This window comes from Equus przewalskii, chromosome 12 (genome assembly GCF_037783145.1).
Source record: "Equus przewalskii isolate Varuska chromosome 12, EquPr2, whole genome shotgun sequence".
Classification (NCBI taxonomy): domain Eukaryota; kingdom Metazoa; phylum Chordata; class Mammalia; order Perissodactyla; family Equidae; genus Equus; species Equus przewalskii.
Window position 1 is genome coordinate 10,056,928 of NC_091842.1, and position 22,412 is coordinate 10,079,339.

The 22,412-nt window shown below is 55.3% G+C and overlaps 1 protein-coding gene across 10 annotated transcripts in view; it reads left to right on the plus strand.

The window, feature by feature from the left end:
* CUX1 (cut like homeobox 1) overlaps positions 1-22,412 on the plus strand; it is a 368,961-nt gene that overhangs the window by 342,321 nt on the left and 4,228 nt on the right. For all 10 annotated transcript variants that reach the window (XR_011524378.1, XR_011524379.1, XM_070566375.1 and 7 more), the window contains 4 exons: positions 17,609-17,736; positions 18,422-18,488; positions 19,221-19,333; positions 22,005-22,121. Coding sequence is in view for 8 of the 10 variants with exons in the window: in XM_070566375.1 (XP_070422476.1) it covers positions 17,609-17,736; positions 18,422-18,488; positions 19,221-19,333; positions 22,005-22,121 (425 nt within the window). In the remaining 2 variants the exon portion in view is untranslated. The remainder of the gene's footprint in view (positions 1-17,608; positions 17,737-18,421; positions 18,489-19,220; positions 19,334-22,004; positions 22,122-22,412) is intronic.

Consider the following 22,412-nt stretch of genomic DNA (forward strand, 5'->3'; position numbering starts at 1 on the left):
CACATCAGGAAACTGATTTTGTGGTAGCTGACGTAGTGTTTTCTTGTACGTGAATAGAATCCTGACATGTAGTGCACATTGATCCATAGCTTTAACTGACTCCGGGCTTTTGCTGCCCTGGGTCTGTTTAATACACTCCATTCTAGGCCAAATCAGGACAAAAAGAAAAGATCCGAATCTAGGTATTTTATAATCTGCTTTTTAACCTCTAACCGCAGAGCACGCTGATCAGACCTCATATCTCGGAGGTTTAGGAGACAAGTTAGAACTGTAGCATGTACCCGTTCATTTTGTTTAATTTATGGTGTCCACGTCTGTGTTAGTGCGTCTGCACGTGCGCGAGCATTCAAAGCAAGGAGGAAAGAGTAGGCCGCGAAGGTGGCAGCAGGCAGTTCTGGGGCCAAACGGGGCCGCCCCTCAGAGACAGCAGTCTTTCCTTGGCACAGAAGGCACCGCACCTCACACCACTCTCCTGGGCGCCTGATGGACTGAGCCCCACCAGGGGACGCCGCTCCCTGGGCCTGGGCAGGGCTGGCACGCGCGCTCTCTCTTTCCCTTCCTTCCCACCACAAGCACTGATGACTGTTGACGTCGTGGGAAGCTTCCTTCCCTGCAGAAGAGAGATCGTGGCAGTCTGGGCTCTGCTCCCACCCCTGTAGAGATGGCCCAAACTCACACCAAAACGCTGATGCTCTTCACTTCCAGACCAGACCATTGGCCCTTCATTCTTTTTGCCTCTTGGAGCGTTCCTTTATGCACAGTTTAGGGAGTCTAAGTACAAATCAGAAGTCTAACTTGTCTCTGATTCCTCCTGTTGTCTATGTGTATATGCGTGAGAATAGAGGCGGATGAGAGTGTGCGTGTGTGCGTGTGTGCAATTTTATACGTCTGTGTATTTTCTTAAGTACCTGTGCACACATAGAGTGCATTACTGCCACCTTTTTTCAATAAGCTGTTTTCTCAGTTATGGCTTCTACAAGTTTGCTAATTTAGACTCCTTTATTGCCATATCTTTAAACTAACAATAGATGATTTCGGTATATATATATATTTTTTTTTGCTTATTTATAGGTGCTGTATTTTATTATCTGATTGTTAGGAAGGGATGAAAGGGGCAAATATTCTTTAGAGGGATAGACTGCCGGCAGTATTGGGTATAATTTACAAGATGTAGTTGTCAAACTGTATATTACTGATTGAAAACTTTTTGACCGTATTGTGTATCATTGAAACTTTTGTCTTAGGTCAACATCTTTGGATGACATTTTAATGGTGCATTCATTATTTCTTAAGTTTAATTAATATTACCTTTTTTGATTTGGGGAGGGTGGGAGGGAGTTATAATTTTAAAGATATGCTCCCGCTATTACACCTCAGTGTGCTTGTATTAATTAACTTGTAGGGCTTGACTGTAAGATGTGAAACCACATTTCTTGCATGATGTTTTAGAAATTATGTATTTCATTTACAGTCTTTAACCTGCAACTGCAACACTTAGATCAAGTTTTCACCAATTTAAGAGTCACTACACTAAAGACAATGCCTTTTCATGAATGAGAAGTTTTCAGAAGGCTCTAGGAGGCTGGGAGGCAGGCCGCTTGTCTCTTGATAGTTGCATCATCTCCGAACTTGACATCTGGTTCAGTGAGAAGAGAATTCAAGATGGAGGAGCTTAAGGGGAAAGGGATGAACATCTGGCTGAATTCAGGTGCATTAAGAAGAGCGAGTTTGGGTTAGTGACCTTAGGACAGTGAGTGGCAGAGCCCCTGACAGTACTGTGGTGTCCTCTCCACGAAAACCTCGAGGGAATTTTGTCATCACGTGTGATGAGTCTCTAAATACCTGATTTTCATGAGAATGAAAAGCAGGGAGTAAACAGGAAATATTAGGGTAGTATTTTAGTTTTTAAAGGCATGACTGTTATTTACAAAGGTGTTAAATCCGAGGAAATGGGAAAAGTATAAATTTGTCCACCCTAGTGGCCAAAGTGTCACAGTGTAAAACAGCCACTTTGGCTCTTCCAAGCAATTCCGTAGTTTTTGTGTTTGGTTGGTTGGTTTTTTTAACTAGGTTGTTGTTGATTTCCATTCTGTCTTTTTTGCCAGACTTACATCTGGGTGCTCGATGCAATCAGTTGGTTCAGTTTTGCTCCTAGTTCCGTGGTTGGGTTTTCCTATTTATTTTTATTGCGACCCCAAGCCTGTGGTCTTCTGTGCTAAGCCGTCACCCTCTGCAATTCTTCTAAGAGCTGCCGCTAAGTGACAGCAACCTGTCGGGGCCAGGGCGGGGGTGCCCCTCCTCGACACACCCCTGAGTTTGAGCCTAAGGGTGGATCTTTCCTCTTGATAAGCAATATTCAAGTGCCTTGAACAGCATCCTCTCCGCGGGGTTTATCTTCGGCTGGCTGGCGTTCCAAGCAGTCGCTCCCACAGGCAGCCCAGCTCCTCCGCTTCATGCTCCACTGGTTTAAAAAGCTGATTTGTACCTCTCCCCTGGGGAAAACGGTTCCGTATAAAACACTAACACTTAATTACAAGCTCCATTATACCATTTTAAATGGCTTCTTTTTGTTAATTGGAGGCAGTGTTCATAACTTAAGGTTTTTGCCATTACTTAGCTGGCTAAGTGGAGGCTCAGCATCAAGTCAGTGTTCACGGTCAGCCTCTTGACCCTTGGTTCCTGCCCACGCTCTCGGTGGCATCTCAGGTGGAGGTGTGTGGCTTCTGTCCCAGACCGTGCCCACTCGCTTCCACCGCCTGGCTCCCAGGCGGCCTCCTCCCTCGAACTTCTGCATCAGTCAGGCTGTCTGTAATTTCTTTCCACCAGACCACTCTTCTTTAGAAAGGATTACCACAGCCATTTGGCTCAACTCAGTTATTATCAGAGCCCACCTGCCTGAGGAACATCACGACACGAGGTGGCTACAGTCAGCACACAGCCCCGGAATGCAGGCCGAGGAGACAGCTCCAGGAAATGCCAGGATCTTGACTCATGACTACTATCAAACCATGGCCACTATGTCTGGGAAAGTGACTGAGGCGAAAAGCTGACAGTTCGTGGCCTCCCTGGCACGGTTCCCTGTACTTGCAAAGCACAAATGCCTCCCTGCCCAGTCTCCTTCCTGTTGGCATCTTTGTTTTTTCCCCATTTGAAAACCACCCTGTCCGATGTGGACGTTCGGGCGGGTCTGCTGGTTGGTGGTCCAGACCCAGAGTGCTACAGAGCTTTGGGTTAAGTGTTCCTCTGTGTGCTCTCTGGCCATGAGAGGCCCACCCACATCCCAAGCCCAGCTGGCCAGCTCTAGAAGAAAGGAAACACCCCGACTGCCTCCTTGGCCCGGGCCACATCCCTCGTGCAGCTCACGAGCAAACCCAGCAGAAGGCAGATTGTGCTCTGATCCGGGGGAAGGCTCTGGCGTCGGACGACACCCTGCGATCATGTGGCAGTCATGCCCTAAGAGACTGGCACAAGCCACGAGATGAGCTCGGTCCACAGGCAGGTGCCTTCCCGGCTGAAGTTGGACTGGGTGTCTGTTCCCCCTGAACTCATGTCCTTCCAGGCAGAGGTGATCGATGAACTCTATTGACATTCTATGCAATGTTTTTCATTCCTCTGATTCTAGAAAAACAAACCTCACTGGAAACAGCAGAGGGCCCAAGGGGAGTGTACACGCGCCCTTCTGGGATTAGCACAAAGAACCAGGGGTGGTGACTTACTGGATCTTGAGCCGAGGACAACAGCCCTTGCCTTAAATGCACTGTGACAGGCGCCTCTCAACAGGCCTGTGAGAACAAGAGTCTGCCCTTAGCCATCCCAAGCCCCTACTTTCTGAGGCCAGTAAGGCAGCTGTGCGGGAGATGGAGCAAGGCGAGGTTCCAGCATGTGTGGCGAGCATGGTGGGCTGTTAGCCGCGCCCCTTCAGGCTGGAGGTTTGGCTCCCTCCCTGGATTTCCTCCCTTGTCACACTCCTCATTTGTCCCCTTCTACCTCTCTAACCCATGCTCCCACTCGATGTCACTCCTCGCCCCACACCCCTCAGAAGGAAGAGAAAAAGCTAGAAACGTGGCATCCATGAGTAGCTCTTGGCCTGGTGGTCAGGCAGGCGCCTTCTGTCTTTTGTGAGCTCAACATGGACAGACAGCTGCGCTCTGCGAGGCACATGGATTTTTCTCTTGATTTCCACCTGTTCCTGAAGCTCTGACAGCTGTTTCCTTTGCAGGCAGGGGCAGTCTCAGGCCTCACAGGGGCTTGTCTTTGGCCTGCCTTTGCTTTCTGCCCCTTTCTGCTCAGCTGTGAAGATCCGTCACAGCCGTTTCCCTTGCCCTGGGCTGCCCCTCAATGGCCACGTGAAGACACTTCCCCAGGATTCCTGCCTGGCTTCGGGGACCCCTGTCTTCGTTGTCTCTGGCACTGGGAGGTTGTGACTTCAGCTCCACTGTGAGCTCTCCTTTGGAAGCATCTCAAGGACAGGAGAGGATGTGGCGTTCTCCAGCTCCCACGCCCAGCCTTCAATCACAGGACCCTTTCCTCCCAAAAGAATGTACCGGTTTCCACCCAGGGCCGCTGGTTGGATGTGGGAGAATCCCCTCTGGTCCTGGATTCTCTTGATGAAAGAATTTGGAAGTGAGACCTTAAGGATTTGTGCCATCACCGTGTGCTTGGGCATCTACCAGGAGAAGCTCACATGTCGAAGTCCCCCCATGCTTCTGCAGTTTGGTTTGGGCCTCGGTGGCATTAGGGGAGCCTTCATGACCCCCAAGGCAGAGCTCCTGCCCTGAGTGGCAGGTGGTGGCCTGGGGCTCCAGCATGATGTAGTTCCATTTCCAATGCATCGGATGTCCATCTGGCCAGCACGCTCACTTGCTAAGAGAATGGTCCAGCTTGACAATATTATTTCCATTCCTATCAGTTTCTGCCTTTTTGTTGATGAAAACTACTGGGAAAAGAGGAAAACAAGTTCCCAATTAAAGTTCCAGAAAGATCCAGCCTGTGAAACCCTTTGAGATGTGCCGAAAGCTGAGGCCAAGGCCCTCGGGGTAAATTAAGACGAGGAGGAAAGGGGCGTGGGGCTCAGGGAGCTGGGCGTAAAATGAGCCTCACCGGAGTCTTCCCTACCCTGGAGCCCTGGCAGCCTCTGAGCGTCACGCCTGGTCAGGGAGGAAGAAGGAAATGTGGTCCCCCTGTCTGTCCCACCTGGAGGAACTGCCCCCACTGTCCAGGCCTTGCCACCGCCCCTCCCCATCACCTGCCCCCCAAAGATCCCGTGTCCACGCTGTCAGTGGCATCATCCCTATTTTCATTTTTGGATGAAGTGACATTTAGCTTTAACAAGACATTTCCAAAGCGCCTAGTCTCCTCCCAAATGCTAACTTTAAAAGTTGGGCATTATAGGCGAAGAATCCTAAAAAAGGCTAGTGAGAGAAAGACATTAGGCTATGCATAAATGTGCACTTCCCCACCCCCTGGTATTACACTTTTAAAGTCCCCTGGAGTTGCTTTCCATGAATCGTTTTTGTTTATCCAATAACATTAAGAAGTAGAGTCTGTGTTACTGTAATTTCTGTCGTGTTTAGGCTTTAATTTCTACCACAAAATATGCTGTATGCTATGTATCGAGCTTTCTGTGATCAGAAAGGAAAGGTGCCTTAAATCCCAATGTCACGGCTATACCCCTATGGAAAAGAATCAAAAGCACAGTGTGGACGGAAGCCATGGGACTTCCGCTGGTGAAACCAGACGCCAGTCAGCAGGACGCATTGAAGTGGCACGGGGCTGCTTTTGTTTGATAGTTCCGTTTTTCTCCTTCTTCATTGTCCTTTTTTTCTTCTTTATTTTTTTTTTTTGTAGTTTGCTTTAAACAGAAAGCACTTAAATAGATGACTATGTGTAAAAAGCTCTGTGCAATAGAAATCCTTTCGCTTCATTTTTAAGAGATAATGTATTGCACACCAAATGAACTCGAAGTAAGCTTTAGACCCGGGCGATTCAGGTTGTGGACGTTCACTGTAGTTCTGTTTGTTCATGAACTGAAGGGAAAACAGGCCTCCCCAGCACCCCCCCCCCGCCCCTCCCTCCCATCCCAGCCTGCCTGCTGTCGCCCACCCAGCTGGAGGTGCTGGGCCCACGGGCGCCGGCCGGAAGCCCAGGCTGGGTGGCAGGGCGGGAGTTTGTGACTCAGCAGCTGAGAACTCTGAGTGTGACACCACAGCCATCCCTTCCAGCACTTAACCTTTTCTTGAGATGGATTGACTGCTACTGACCTGCCAGCGTGCGTGAGGATAATTATAAAAGGATTATTTCCTTGAAAAAAAATTATTTCTATCCTCTTCTATTTATTATTAGGTTAATCATTTAAGTACTTATCAGGAGTGTATTGTTGTTTTGTATTGTTATTGTTATAAATGCTTTTTGCTATCACTCCAGTGGTTAACTGTCTTCTGCCTCCTGCCCTCCCCGCCCCCAAAAAGAACCAAAGGGTCTGGGGGTTTGCTGGGGGCGCAGAGGGGGCTTTTCCAGCAGAATCAGACGTCTGTCTGCAGAGTAGCCACTCAAAAACTGGTGGTCTCCCCGTGTCTAACTTTGTAAATGAGAGAGTTGAACAAAAATCTCCCAATGTAAGGAAGTGCCGAGTGGAAGAACACTCGAGAGAGGAGCTGCAGAGGAGACTTAGAAAGGCAGAGTTCAGTTCCCCAAAGCCTCCTAGAGCCTCTGGTAAGACTTCTGGGTTCATGACGCTTCGGGAGCCCTGGTGGGTGAGGGTGCGGCAGCCTGCCCCGGACCCACTGCCGAGTGAGGGAGGGCTTTCTTGCAAGGCTCCCGTGGGCTGACGTGTTTTAGTTGGCTTTTGTTGTCGTCGTCGTCGTTTTCCTTGCATACAAAGTTGGTCAAAACCATCTTGCAAAGCAACAGTGTTTCTTAGTCCAGCTATGGCTTGAGGACCTACACCAGGGAGGTCGTGGAGGGCCCCCAGTCCCCCTTGATGTGGTTAAGTGTGGAGGAATGTGAGATGTGGGGCAGAGCTCTCTGCGGCTAGAAGCACAGCCAACAAGACACCTAGTTGCTTGCTAAGCGGGTGTGAGGATGAGGTGGGGCTGGCCTGGGCCGGAGAAGGAGCCAGGTGGGGCCAGATGGCCGCCTGGGCTCCCACAGGCCCCGCCCCCCCCCCCCCTCGCATTCTGTGCCCTGACTTCTCCCCTTCTCTGCAGTTGCCAGGGGTCCTGATTTTGTTCTCATCTCTTCTAAAGCAAGCCCTCCAATGAAATGGCGGCCCCCATCCCCCAAAGGGTTTTCAGTTCTCTCTAATTAGTCTATGCATTTCTCTCTCTCGAGCCCTTTTCTGCCTCTTTCCTTGAGAAAACGGGCATCTCATGTCCCACCATCTGAGACCCCTCAGAAAATGCTGTGCATTTTGGAGACGTGAGGATTCGTTCCAAATTCTTAAAGCATTTGAGAATAACTTGTCATAAAAGTGGGAAAAAAAAAAGAGAAGGTGGTTTTCCCCACGTCCCTTTCCACTGAGTAAGACCTAGCTCTTTGCGATTGTGCAATAACTACTTGCTGTGAGAGCGGGTAGCGCCACGCCTGTCCAGACTACTAACACAGCACAAGACGAGCGCGCACCGAGTGGCCGACTTCTTCCGGAAAACTCTTAATAAAATAAGCTCAGCTCCCCCGTGTATTGTGGTGTCTTACATTTTAGCAGTATTTTATATTTTCTGTAACGCACTAAGTCTTAGATGTTTTTAGAGCTCGTTTGTTAATACAATCACAGACTTCTTTTTTTGTTTTAAATCTTCACCGAGACCCAATTGACCAAAAAAAAAAAAAGCATCCTTTTTGTACAAACAGCTTTGAGAAGCCTCTGTTCTGTTGCTGTGACCCACCTCTGGTAACATTTTCTTTCTTGCTCTTTGTTTTCGGCATTAAGAGTCAAAAGTTGATCCGGCTGGCACTGGGGTGGGGGAGGCACCCGTCGGCCCCTCGGCGTTGTCCCTTCTGTCTTTGGTTAGCCATACGATGTTTGTTCTCAGCACTGTACAACGGTCCCTATATGATATGGAGAAGCAATATCACTGTATGAAACTCACACCATGTATTATTATTATTCACTAGCACCCTAGGTGTGATAATTGAAGTAAATATCTTTTATACAAACACAAGAACGTGTGGGTTGTTTTTATTTAAAGGGCTCTGGCCTGAGGAGAAGCAGCAAACACTTTCATTCTGGGTCCAAAGGGCACCTCAAGACTTGCCACCCCGAGGTAGCCGTCCCTCCACCTTCCCGTGCTTCCACTGGCGTGTGGCGTCCGAGCAGGGCTCAGCAGAAACCGGGGCCAGGGTAGGATGCGTGGGAATCTGGGCACATGGTCTGTGCTCCATAAGGGCCTGCGTCCCTGCTTACTCTTGTCACCCTTACTGTTCAGGTATCCTTGACTCGCCGACCCCCTGGCAGCCGCTTCCTCGTCTGTGAAATGGAGACACCCTTACCTGTCTCACAGGCTTGTGAGGATCAGGAATGGTGGCCGACCATGCTGGGTGCAGCACGGGCCTGATGGCTGCAGCCCAGTAAGTGGGGCTTGGGTGCCCAGGGCCACGGGCAGGCACCTCTGCAGAGCGGCCCATACCCAGCCAGCATCCTGGCCTCAGCCTGCTCTGGGTTTGGCGGAGTCTCTTGCTTTGTCCCTGACTCCTGATGTGGAAGAGGACCAGCCAAGGGCTCCTGTTAATGTGGGCAAGTGAGTGGGAAGAGGAAGGAGGGAACAGTGTCTTGTGAGTTTCTGGAATGATCAGGCTCCTGAGAAGGGACGTTTCCAGCCAGCGCTCGGGGCTGGTGGTGAGAGAGCTCTGCAGAGTTGGCTGTTAGGTGGTCCACATGCTTGTGGCCAAGGATGTTTCTCATCTCAAGATCTACGGAGTTGGAAAAGAATTGCCATCCCCACCGATGTGACTGGTTGGGGTGGGGGTGGGGGGTATGAGTTCACCGTGCGTTAATATGTAGGATTCAGAACGTGAAACTCCCATGTGTGACACAGAACCATGGGCGTCTCTCGGAGTCGCACTGAACTCCATCCTCCAGTGGACACCCCAGAGCGCGGGCCAGCCTCCCACCAGTGCCTGGTGTTCCCAGAAGCCCCATGTCTCATCTGGTCACTCAGGGACGCGGGTGTGTCTAGAGCTGCCCCCTCAGATGGGAGAAATGAGCATAAAACCAGCAGAGCTCTCCGGTTTGACGGCTGACAAACTTAAATCTAACTCAGCTAACATTCTGCTGCTTTTCTGTTTGCTAGTGTGGGTAAGCCCCCACTTTTTAAAGATCCGTTAACTAAATGAAAATATAAAATGCATAAAAAAAAAAAACCTACTTAGCCCAAAGTCTTTTTACCCAGGAAGTCTCCCCAAGTGCTTCTAAAGTGAGATTTAATTGAGCTCATGGTTTTGCAGGCTGACTGTTTTTGTAAACTGCCAGCTCCAGAGGCAGAAAAGGGAGCAAGATTTCATGCTCTGGCTGCAGTTGGGTGATGTCCCCAGGCCAGGCAGGGTGCTCGGGGGTGGCCTGGGGTGGCCTTTCTCCTCTCTCTCTAGTTGAGGGGTCTGAACAAAATGCTGTGCTTATTTGATGCTCTGAGGAGCACAGTTGCAGTGTACATGCTAAGGCGACGTGATGATATAATTATTGGCGTGCGCGAGTCGTCCGCGACGCTTCTGTCTGCTTGTGTTTAAAAGGGCCTCCGAGTGGCTGCCATGGGTATGTTGCTCCTTCCTCCGCGGCCCTGGCATGCCGGCTTTGGGGGGCACGCAGCTTGCTGGTCTCGGCTTCAGCACGGCGTTGGTTCCTGTAAGGTGATGGGGCTTGCGTGTGGGGAACCGAGCTGAGAACCCAGAGGGCTGGAGAGAACTGCTGTGATGTTGCTGGGGGGCCCCTGGCCAGCCGGCCCTTCATCCGCGTCTCACCCACCCAGGGCGGGGTGAGCTGTGTTCATGGAAGTGGGAGACGCAGCCCGTGCCCAGTCTCGGGCAGGCATTCGTTCGGGAGCCCTCCCTCTTCCAAGAAGCCCAGGCTCTCGAATGTCAATAAGAAGGGCTGTTTTTCAAGCAAAATGGTTTGTGGACAGGTAAAAGCGGAGCTGCTCTGTTCCGGGCGGAGGACTCCAGGGAGTGAGGTTTGAGGACCCCACTCACTTTACAGGGAGGCATGGGGGCCCCTTTTCTGTGGTCACGTATCCCTGCAGTGCAGTCCCAGCATCTTCTCTTACCAACTGTGACCTTGGGCAAGGCTTAGTTGATACTCAGGAGATCCCTTCTGAAAGAGCTTCACTTCCTTGAGCTTCCGCTTCCGTCTCTGTAGAGGGGATGTGATAATGCCAACTCACGGGCAGCCGGGAGGACTAAGTGATTAAGCCTGCAGACCGCTCCGCACAGCCCCGACGCCCCCCACACACCCACAGCCTCTCAGGACATGTCGGTTGTGGCCGTCGACAAGGGTGTTATTTCATCAACTTTGGTTGCTGGAGCAGGAGGGCCCCCTGCCCAGGACCAGGCACTCCTGAGGGTTAGCCGGATCACCAGGGGCTGCCGGCCTAATGTCGCCACCACTGATGCCCATGATGTGACTGGCATGCAGGCCGGGCAGCAGAGTCCTCCATGCTCAGCAGCTGTCTCTGCAGCCTCCTGCTGAGACTCGAGTCTCGGGTTCCTTGGGTGGCAGAGGCTGCCACCCCTGGACTCAGCCACAGACAGGAAGGAAGGACCCTCCCTGGTCCTCACTCTTGTGGAGAAGGGACTGCACCTTCCATGGAGGTGGCTTCCTCTTAGAGACCCATCTGACTTAAGCATCCCCACGCCATTACAGCCAAACCCAGAAGCCTCCATGATTGAGGAGACTAGATTCTCTGGAGCAGGGGTTCTCACCTGGGGATGACTTGTCCCTCGGGACATTTGGCAACGTCTGGAGACATTTGGGGCTGTCATAACTTGGGGGGGGATGCTACTGACATCTAGCAGGTAGAGGCCAGAGATGCTGCTAAATATCCTACAGTGCACAGGACAGCCACTCAACAAACACTGACCTGGCCCCAAGTATCACTGGTGCCAAGGCCTATGGTGAGGGGCAGGCATAGGCTCGGCAGGGCCACTCGGCTTTGCTAAGGCCACCCCCCTCTTGGAGCTCCTTCGCTGATTTACTCAGCAGATGGTCACTGAGGACTGCTCTGTGCCAGGCTGTGCTCCAGGCTAGGTGTCCGGTGGCCTCAAGTCACTCACAGCACAGGGCAGATGGACCGGGGTGCAGACCACGGCCCAGGCCCGGTCCTGTAATTGGTATTGAGGGGGCATCTGAGCACCGACTTGGGAAAGGGCTGGCGGACTTCACGGGGAGCGGCCTTGAGACTGGGAGGTGGCATTTTCGGGGGACAGACAGGGAAGGCATGCCAAACTGGGGGGCAGCGCGTGCCCAGCTCCAGGGCAGCAGTATGGCAAGCGTGGTGACTCAGAGGACCAGGCAAGCCACGGGGCTGGGGAAGGGCGGCCAGGTGGGAGGGGACGACCTCATTGTTGATGAGAACAAAGCTGAGTCTGGCGGGTGGCGGCTCTGGGAGAAGCTTGTTCTTTCCATCTGTCTGGAAGGACTCGGGTGTAGCCGAGAGTGTCTGCAGCCCCACCTGGAGTGAGGGGGTCCCAGCCAGGGAGAAAGCACCCTTCACACCTCCAGCAAGTGTGTACTCAGTGGCGCCGGCGCAGGGTCACCCTGGGGCTTCATGACGGCAGATCTGTAGTCCCAATGCCAGGACGCAGCCTGGAAGGTTCCGGGTGAGACCTGAGCAGTTATCAGGTGGTGGGACCAGCAGAGGCTGGCAGGCCCTGCCAGGCTCTTGCTGCCAGTGCCCCGCCAGCTCTGCCCACCCTGGGAGACCGTCCAGCCCTTAGGATGCCCGTGCACCCTTCCACCCAGAGGGACGGGTGCTTCCCGGCTGGCTGGACGCAGTGAGGGCTCACAGTGTCCCACTGCTGTGGGCGCTGGGGCTATAGCAGGGGACAAACGAAGGGCTGACTTCCGGTGGAGAAGACAGATGGCAGACACAATAAAGAAGTGAGTTACAGGGTAGCTCAGACGGTGACAAACGTTATGGGAGAAAGATGAGGTAAGGGAGAGGGAAGAACACCTGTGGAGGTTCACGTCTTATCAGGGTAGGCCTCGCCAGGAAGGTAACATGGGAACAGTCCTGACGGGTCAGAGAATGAACCACGCAGATGCCCGAGGGAGGAGCATTCCAGGCAGAGGGAACAGTGAGTGCAAAGGTTCTGTGGTACAGAGGTGCTGGGAAGCCAGTACAGCTGGGGCAGAGGGACTAAGGGGAAGAGTGGACGGCGACCAGGTCAGAGGCAAGAGGTGGGCAGAGCAGGTGGCCCTTGTAGGCTGATGTAGGGCTTTGCTGTTCCTCTGAGGGTTGGCACAGAGGGGGTCTGATCTTACTGTTTAAAAGCTTCTCTCTGGCTGCTGCTTTGTGACTAGATCGTAGGGGGAGGTTAGGAGAAGGGAGACCAGTGTGGAGGCTGCTGCCATAATCAAGCTGAGAGGTCGTGGGGCCAGCCCGGTGGCGTAGTGGTTGAGTTCAGCGTGCTCTGCTTCGGCGGCCCAGGTTCGTGGGTTCGGATCCCAGGTGCAGACCTACACCATTGTCAGCCATGCTGTGGAGGTGACCCACATACAAAATGGAGGAATATCAGCAGCAGATGTTATCTCAGGGCTAATCTTCCTCACAAAAAAAAAGATGAGAGGTGACTCGGACCCAATGGTGGCAGTGGTGACAAGTGATTGGATTCTGGATATATTTTGAAGGTAGAGTCAAAAATAGGACTGGAGACAGGTTGGATGTCAGGAGTGATACAGAAGAGTGAGGAAGGCCCCAGGGATTTGGCCTGAGCCACTGAAGGGTGGCCGTGCCTCTGAGGGGAGGCAGCCCCAAGGATGCCGCCTCTGGGGGAAGCAGATCTGCGGAGGGGCGATCAGGCTTCAGTTTGGACCTGTTAAGGTTGGACATCCAAGTGATGAGCGTGGAGAGAGCTGGGGACTGCAGACAGACACTGGAGAGGCATCAGCTTCTCGGTGGCACTCAGGTGGCCAGAGTGACCGACAGGAAGGCGTGCAGGGCTGGCACCTGGGTGCAGCAGCGTTTGGAGCTTGGCAGAGAGGAGACCCAGCAAAAGAAACTGAGAAGGAGCGGCTCTTGGGGCAGGAGGCCCGGGAGGGTGCAGCGTCCTGGGCACCAGGTGCTAATGGGTCCATCAGATGAGGGCTGAGGATATAGTGATGTGCAAGGTCACCGGCGACCTTGGAAAGGACAGTTGGCCTCCAAGTCTGAGGGGAAGGTTTACGAAGTGGACACTTGAGAATAGACAGCTTCTTCAAGGAGTTTGCTGGAAGGGCAGTGGAGTCAAGAGAAAGGGGTGGGGGGGGGGTTTCAGATGGGAGAATAACGCACTCACATGCTCGTGGAAGGGAGAGGCCAGGCAGGTGGACACTGGGTGGAGGACACCCTTGCACAGGAGCGAGGGGCTGGCCCCTGCAGGCACTGGGAGCCCTCAGCACTTACCTCTGGCTGCCTCGGGACATACAGGTTCAGAGGCCGGAGGGGTGGATGTGCGGGCGGCGCAGCTCCCCTAAGAACCACCCCCCCCATCAAAGACCTGGGTTGCAGGCAGCAGATTGAATAACACAGGGACTCTGCCTTTGGGAAAACTGTGGGTTTCGACAGCCCCAGGCCTCGTCATCTGACTTCAATTGTGATAAGTTTCTTCATTTACTCCATCCGCAGTCAGAAATCATGCCCTGACCGTGCGTCAGAGTCGTCTCCCTAGGTCTTGACCTTGATGCTGCTTGGATTTCTTGCTCCCCTCTGTGAAATACACCCCTAGGAGCCTTCCCAGATTCTCCCAGAAGGTCGAGGTCCCATAAACTTTCTTAAAGGGATGGGAACTGTCTTGGACCTTCTCACACGGGCCACCTTTCAGAGGCGAGGGGTATGCTCCCCATGCCCTGGCGCTCATCTGGCTGTTGCCGCTTCCTCTCCTAGACACAGCTTCTCCCTCCCCAGCAGCTTTTCCCCGGCTGCAGATGCTCCATACTCCTGAAGACCCTCTCTCGAGCATACCCCCCACACCAGGTCTGCCCATCGCTCTGCCCTATCTGGCATCTGTCCGGTGTGGTCCCCAGGTCCCTCCTCCAGGCCCCTGCTGCTCCCTGCCCCGCCACTACCCCGACTGAACTCTCGCCAGTGGATTCACTCCAGCCCGCAGCCCACTCAGCCATTTTTGAGACCCCGGTAACTTTACTCATTGATGGCTGCTATTCAACTTGGGGCCTCAACACACTTCCTCCTGATTCCCCCTGCTTCCTGCAGGACAGCCCCAAAAATGTCAGTGTTCCAGAAGGTTCTGGCCATTCTCACTGCAGCACCTTCTGGGGTTCCATGTCCACCGCTGAGGGGCTCAGCCACCCCTGGCCCCAGAGCTCTCCCGGGCCTGCATCGCCTGCATCTCCAGCCTCAGGCCCATGGGTCCTGCTCTTCCCCACGCACGCCCCTTGGCTGTTCCACTAGCTCTTCACACTCACCAGAGCCAAACCATGCTGCTGCTCGCCCCTTCCCCCTTTGGGAGGCCAGTCCCAGGTACAGGTCTCCCCACTTGGGTTCTGTACAACAGTGGGGTCACAACTCTGTCCAGTACCTTCCACTGCCTTGCCCCAGGGCCAGAACTCAAGCTCAGTTCTGCCAGACTCCAGTTCAGGACCCTCCCTTGACACCAAGTGGCCACTGAAGACGTGACCTTAACTTCCTAGTCTGTGTGTTCCTTCTCCCAGCAGAGGAGGCAGAGGGAAGCAGCGGGTGGCGGCCAGGGGACCCGCACATGGCAGGTTTAAGTGGCTCCATGTCTCAGAGTGGGGTTTGTAATTGAGGCCTCTCCCTCAGGGATGCCCACACAGTCAGACTCCTGGCCTTCACCCCTCTGGCCTGGAGTGATGGCTCGCCGCTGGGATCCAGCTGGGCTCCCAGACAGCGTGCAGGCCCTGCCCCTGCGGCCGCAGCTTCCCCGCCCCCACCCAGGGCCTTCCTTCAGCCTTCCCCAATTAGCCCCACGGCCCTGCCCTCCCAGCCTCCTCCCTCTGCCTCAGGAGCAGCCATTCCCCACGTCTGCTGCCAGTGCATGCCACCCAGCCCTCAGTTTCACCCACAGCCACCTCTTCAGGGACAGCTACCCCCAATACTCAGCCTTGCTCCCCCAGAGATCCCCTGGGCAGCTAACCCAGTGTCTGGGAGCATCTGCTGCAGTGGCAGTGGCAGGCCCTCCAGGCCAGCTTAACACAGTGGCCCGGCCGCCGTCTGGCTGGGGCAGCCTGGGACACGCGGTTTGCTGTCCAGGCCCTTGCATGCACAGAGTGTCACCGGTGTGCTCAGGCAGGGACCTGTGTGCCCAGCCCCAAAGCAGCAGACACAGGCACAGGACGCCCGGCTGGGCATCCGCTCATCTCCGCTGTGCCCACAGATGGTTCTGGGAGCTGCAAGTTCCTCCCACCCCGGGGGCCTGGCTGAGACCACGCTGGAAAGGCCACAGGCTGGTGGCAGATAAAACAAGCAGTCCGAGGAGTCATCTCATTGGCATTTTATCCACCCCTCAGGCCATGCGTGGGTCCCCTCTACACTGTGCTGCGTGCACACATCCGGGGGCGAGGGCTCACTCTGGCTGGGTGATAGTTCCCCTCTCCATAGGTTCCCCACCTCCACCCTGTCCTGTCCGTCTCCGGGGTCCTCATCCTTCAAGGTGGGATGCTACTCCCCTGAGCCTTCTCTGGGCTCTGCACCCTCCACTCATGCGGGGTCTGTCCACCCAACCCCTCGGGACCAGTCCCAGCAGCATTTTTAGACCCATTCCTATTTGTGGTTGTCCCTATGGACTCCCAGTGCCCAGAACTGAACCTGCCCCCACCCAAGGTCCCTCTGCCTACATCTTACCATGACTTCCATCCAGCTCCCCTCCTAAGCATGTTCAGGGAGCAAGGTGTCCCTGCTTTTCAGTCCCATCCCGCAGGCCTGGGACCAAGGACTCCGCCCCCAGGCCAGTGGGTCATGGCATTTGGGGTCTCTCGGCCTCTCCCCCACAGGGTCTGCTTAAAGCCACTGTAGGCCACCCAGGGCATACAGACCGAAGGCAGACCCCAACCCTGCCACCCACAGCCGTCCCTCCATGCCCTGGCCCCACCCTCAGGTCCAGCCCCTTCCCTCAGCCCCACCTCGGACCCCTCACTTGCACCACCACCCACCTGCCAGGTACAGAGGGGGCTCAGTGATGTGTGAAGGAAGAAACCCACCCAGGGCCTGAGCGAGTGGATACCCCAGTGTGGGCAGGAGCTTAGCTATGGCCAGGGTGGACACCCTTGGGTTTGATCCCAGGCTGTAAGGCTCATCTCTTCACCTGTAACATGGGGGTCATCTTTTCTGACTGATCACACTGTTGTGAGGTGTGTAAAGAGCCTGGCGGCCAGCGGGCACCCAGGAGATGGAGCAGGCAGCGGGTAGGCCGCTGCCCCCACCCTGGCCCAGGCACCAAGCCCAGCTAGGACCAGGTTGGCCAGCTGATAAGCAGGCCCCAGGGTGAGGGGCGAGTCCACCGGGCAGGGTACAGAGGCCGGTCTCCCGGCGCTGCCCACAGCCTGGAGCCTTTGGCATTTCTGAGGCCACAGTGCCCCCTGGTGGCCATCCATCTATACCAAAGGACAACACCCAGGGCCTCAGGCTTGGGCCGCCCTCTCTGCGGCCCTGAGCTAGGTTTGTTGTCACCATTTTACAAATGAGGCCCAGACAGGGAGAGTTGGCTGCCCAGAGTCACACAGAAGTAGGGCCAGATCTCATACTCGGGTCTGCCCGGCTCCCAGGCCACCTCTGTCCTCCCTGCCAATGGCTACCGAAGGCATCCACGGGCCTGGGCTGGGAGACCTCCCAACATCTCCCACCCTCCAGAGGGGCAGGAAGGTCTCCACGCAGAATTATTTGGGAGTTGCTTCGTTGTAAAGACAACATCTGGCACTTGGATGGGGGAGAAGAACAGGACTGTGGGCCAGGGAGTTCCTGGGGGCCACCCCTTCCCACCACTGCCCTGGAGCCTGTTGGGGGAGGGGCTGAGCAAGGCTGGGGTGGCTCCTTCACCCTCCGCCTACCGCCCACTGCACCTCTCTCCGCCACTCCTATGCCGAGGCCTCCCTCTGGTCATCAGCCCTGGAAGGAACTTGGGGCTCGTTGGGTTCAGCTCCTTGCCCTGCTTGACAGGGGCACAGTGAAGCCTGGAGAGGGAGAGGGGCCAGCCAGGCTCACCCAGCTGGTCATGGCAGAGTCAGGGTGCCCTGTTTCTCCCAGATCCCTGACCTGGGGTCCGTGCCCCACCCAGGGAATTTCATAAGCACTGTGACTTCTTAGGGCCGGGAGTGCCTGCCTCTGCTGGTTGGTCTAACGGTGGCCCTTAGGCGGTGACGCAGGCTGTGGTGGGAGAGGTGGGGTGGGGTGGAAGGGCACCACGGGTCCCATGAGGCTCCCTCTGACAGCCACATCTTCCTTTGGCTCAGGGCGCTGTGCGGAGCTGCAGGTCCATGTCACCGAGGCCACGACCACAGCAGCTGAGCAGAGGGAACTGATCGCCCGCTTGGAGCAGGACCTCAGCACCATCCAGTCCATCCAGCGGCCAGACGCCGAGGTGAGCCCACCCCCTCTAAGCTGCCCCCTTGCCACCTGCCCAGGGCTCCTTCAGCCTCACAAAATGCTGGCTTCCCAGGTGGACCAGCCCGATCATCGGGCAGCTGGTGTCCACCTGCCCCCGCCCCAAGGCCCACGTCACCATGAAGGCCCAAGTCAGGATGCCAGGCCACAGGGCAGAGCGGCAGGCTTCCTCGAGCTGGCACAAAGCCTCCAGGCACTGGCTTAGACCTCTGCCCTGGGACCTCAGCGCCCAAGCAAGGCCAGGATTATCCACTGTCTCACAGCTAGAGGACCCAAGAAGGCTAGACCCTAGAGGGTCCTTAAGTCATCACGTCACCCACTCCATTTTACAGATGAAGAAATGGGGCTCCAGGAGAGAAGTGGGGCTGGCCCAGGTCACGCAGCAGGAGGCTGCAGGGTGGGGTCACCCTGCCTCTGGGCTGGGTAACTGGAGGAGACTTCCCCCAGAGAGCTCCGGCCTTGGGGTGAACTTGGGGCCCAGCCTTCTCTTTGATGACCCAGGCCAGGCGTCCTCTCCAGGCCCACCTATGGCCACGGCTGTGCCCAGACCCTGCCACCAGACTGCCCCACTGCTCCCAGCCCCCCGTTTGCTTGGCCCCCTGAAAGGGTGTGTTCAGTGCTGTAGGGGGGGGCGCCGCCCACCTCTTCCTCCCCCCCCACAGGGTGCAGCCGAGCATGGCCTGGAGAAGATCCCAGAGCCCATCAAGGAGGCCACCGCCCTGTTCTACGGTGAGGAGGGCCTGACCTGACGATGAAGGGCAGGGCGGGAGGGGGAAGAGGGAAGAGGTGGTGTAGCCTGAGCCCTGAGCCCTAAAGAGCACGCCCCTCCCTCGAAGGAGATCAAGGCCCCTCCGCCCAGCAATGCAGCAGCAACCTAAAACGGGGTGAGCCCCCAACCTGTGCTTCTAGGCCTTAGCCTGACACCACCACCTGGGGGCCCTGATCCCCTCGGCCCTGCCAGTGGCCTGTCGAAGGCTGGTGGGTGGTGGTCAACTCCTCGAGGAGGCCTCAGCACCGAGATGCAGCCGGAGAGCTCCCAGCGCTGGAGGGGAGGTGGTCTCCTTGGGCACCGAAGCCAGAACTTGGGGCTGCTGGGCCAGGACGTGGTAGGGGCGGTACCCATGGCTTCCCAGTGCCCTTTGCTTCCCCAGGAGCTAGGGGCCAATCTGACAGATGCAGGGGTCTCAGATTCAAGTAGAGAGCAATGGGGACAGGGCCTTGGGACCTAGCCCTTGGACAATGCCTGGGCTCTCCCCTCCCAGGGCCCCTGTTCTCATGTCACACCCCTCGCTCTTCCCCCGGCCGCCCCTCCCCCTTCCCCAACCTCTCAGTACCTTGTGCTCAGACACCTTCCTTCCACCCCATGGCCCTTGGCCAGGGCTCCCTCGGGGCTGGTGACCTGAGGGCCCACTGCTGGGCTCTGCCTCCCGCCACCCCAAGCCACTCTTCCCTACCTCCTAGGACCCTCGGCACCTGCCAGTGGCACTCTCCCTGAGGGCCAGGTAGACTCACTGCTCTCCATCATCTCCAGCCAGAGGGAGCGCTTCCGTGCCCGGAACCAGGAGCTGGAGGCCGTGAGTCATGTCCTTCCCTCCCCTGCACTTTTTGGACGGGAGGACACAGTGGGGAGCACACAGGCTTGAGGGAGAGAGAAGTGTCACAGACCATAAACCGCAGTGGGATTAGATTTGATCGGTGCAGTCAGGGAGAGCTTCCTAGAGGAGGTGATGCAAAGCTAGGCTTTGGAAAAATCAGACGCTCAAAGTAAAGGAGACTCTGTGAGCAGAGACCGGAGGCCAACAAGCCAGAAGCGAGTGCGGGTCGTTCCAGGGCTGCAGGAACAAAACACAGAGTCACCAGGCAATTACCCTACTGCCAGGCTGAGGTGCCACCAAAGCAGTTAAGCAGGGGACTGACACTGCAAGAACGGAGGGTAAGAAAGGTCAGTCGGGCAGCCAGTTTAGGACAGAAGGCTGGCCCAGGAAGACGACTAGGCAGAGGTCACATCGTCCAGGAGAAGCATCTAAATCAGGTGGAAATGGGAAAACAGGGGCAGGTCGGAGAGAGGAGGGCCTTTGAGCCCAAAAAGATGAATAGTCTAGAGATGTCCAGGAGCTCTGGGGGGTCAGAGAGGCCCCACTGGCTGCTGAGCGCCTGGCTGGTGGGCCTCCTAGAGGGGTACCATGAGGAACGGGCAGTCTACAAAGGTGACCAGTCCAGTTGCATCTGGGCCTTTAAGATGAGGTGCCTCCATGTGGGCGTTGTTGACACTTGGATGGTGGCTGCAGTGCCAGCAGATGGCTGTGGTCCCCGGAAGAGAGGGGAACAGGAGCCAAGAGAGCATCAGGGAGGGAGGGAGAAAAGCAGGAGCAGGGGGTGTCTAGGACACAGAGGCCAAGGCCGAGGCCAGGGTGTCCCCACGCAGCAAGTGGACACTGGATCCAGAGTGCAGAGGGCCCTGGGCCAGACCAGGGGAGCACCGGAGGTGGCAACCTCCCAGCCTCAGGTCCTCTGCAGGTCCCCCGTCCCACAGAGCCAGCTCAGGTCCCCTTGTTGGTTCTCCCAGTGGGAGCAGAAGCCAAGGAGGTTCCCATCCTTCTCACAAAGTCACTGCTTGAGCTGATGACAGAATTTCTAGACCCTTCCTCTCCAAACCCGGAGTTCCTCACGCAGGGTTTCCAGGCTCAGGCCGGGGAAAGGCAGACATCCGCTGGGCCAGGTCCAGTGCTGGGCCAGTGACAAGGGTGGGCCGGATCCAGTGGGACCCTCCGTGATCTGGGGTCCAGAGCGAGAGGCTTCAAATGAGGGACCGTCAGGGCTGCTCCCCTCATGCTGGCTGCCAGCACGATGGACTGGGGACACCCACCTGCCCATCGGGTACTGGGGCAAGCCACACATGGAAGGCTACACAGCCCTTCAAAAAAGGCCTTCAAAATAGAGGTGGAAGAGAAAAAGCAAGTGTTTATGCTATTCTATAGTTTTTACCATGTACTTTCTAAAAATTGTGGCAAAACACACGTGATGTAAAATTTACCATCTTACCCATTTTTAAGCATACAGTTCAGTGGCATCAAGTACATTCACATCGTTATGCAGCCCTCTAACCATCCATTTCCCAGAACTTTTTGATCTTCCCAAATTGAAATTCTGTCCCCATTAAACTAAGCTAACTCCCCGTTCCCCCTCCCCCCTCCCCCCGGCCATGGCCATTCTACCTTCTGTCTCTATGAATTTGACCACACTAGGGACCTCATATAAGTGGAACCATACGGCATTTGTCCTTTTGTGACTGGCTTATTTAATTAGCACAATGTCCCCCAGGTCCATCCATGTTGTGGCATGTGTCAGAATTTCCTTCCTTTTTAAGGCTGAATCACATTTCACTGTGTGTCTTGACCACATTTTGCTGCTCCATCCATCCATCAGTGGACACTTGGGTTGCTTCTACCTTTTGGCTTCTGTGAATAACACCGTTATGAACACGGGTGTGCAAACATCTCTTTGAGTCCCTGCAGTGAGTTCTTTGGGCTGTACACTCAGGTGTGGAATTGCTGGATCATTTGGTAAATCTATGTTTAAATTGCTGAGGAGCCGCCAGAGGACCATGTCCTTTCTGGTCCTGTGCGAATTTTTAGCAGTGTGAAGAAAACACCTCTTTAAGCATCTGAGTAAATTCACTTTGCCCCTAGATTGGCAAACATTCAGATCGCCTCGTCGAGGATTCCACTTATACAAAATGTCCAGAACAGGCAAATCCACAGCAACAGAAAGTAGATGAGTGGTGGCCAGCGGCTGGGACAGGAGGGACTGGGGAGTGACTGCCGACAAGTTTGGGGCTTCTGATTGGGGTGACACAGATGTTCTGGAATTAGATAGTGGGGATGGTTGCATAACATTGTGAATATGCTCAAAAACACAACTGAACTGTACACTTACATATGATGATGTTTATGTTATATGAATTATATCTCATAATGATTGTTTAAGGCTGGTAATACCATAAACGAAACATGAAGAAACCCGACGCAAGAACTGTGACTTCTCCCTGGGCTGGGGTCACAGGAGGAGAAGGGGGACTTCCCAGCACGGGCAGCTTTGAGCGGAGTCTAGTAGGTCAAGAAGGTGGCCCTGGGCAAAGAAGGGGCTCCAGGGAGATGGAGCCCCTGACCTGTGCCAGCGTGGAGGCCTCACCGTGTGCCACCCCCATCCACCCCTGACCCTGCCCACCCACCCACCTCCCCGCAGGAGAACCGCCTGGCCCAGCACACCATCCAAGCCCTGCAGAGCGAGCTGGACAGCCTGCGGGCCGACAACATCAAGCTGTTCGAGAAGATCAAGTTCCTCCAGAGCTACCCTGGCCGGGTAAGGGCCCTCCCCAATCTCAGCCCCAGGTGCCCCAGGCAGGGAGTGAGGTGGTCTGGGGCCACTGGGGCAGGAGGGACGGGGGCAGTGACCTGCTGGGCAGTCACTGGACAGTGACCCAGAGGGCCTGCCACCTGTCCTCCCTCCCTCCCTTGTGGAGGTTGACTCATCAGAACCAGCCAGGATGTGATGAGGTCCAGCAAGAGGGTCACAGGCCCCAGGCCACGGGCCAGGTGCTCCCTCTGTGAAATGGGGCTGATCCACTAGCTGACCCAAGATCTGGGAATTTAC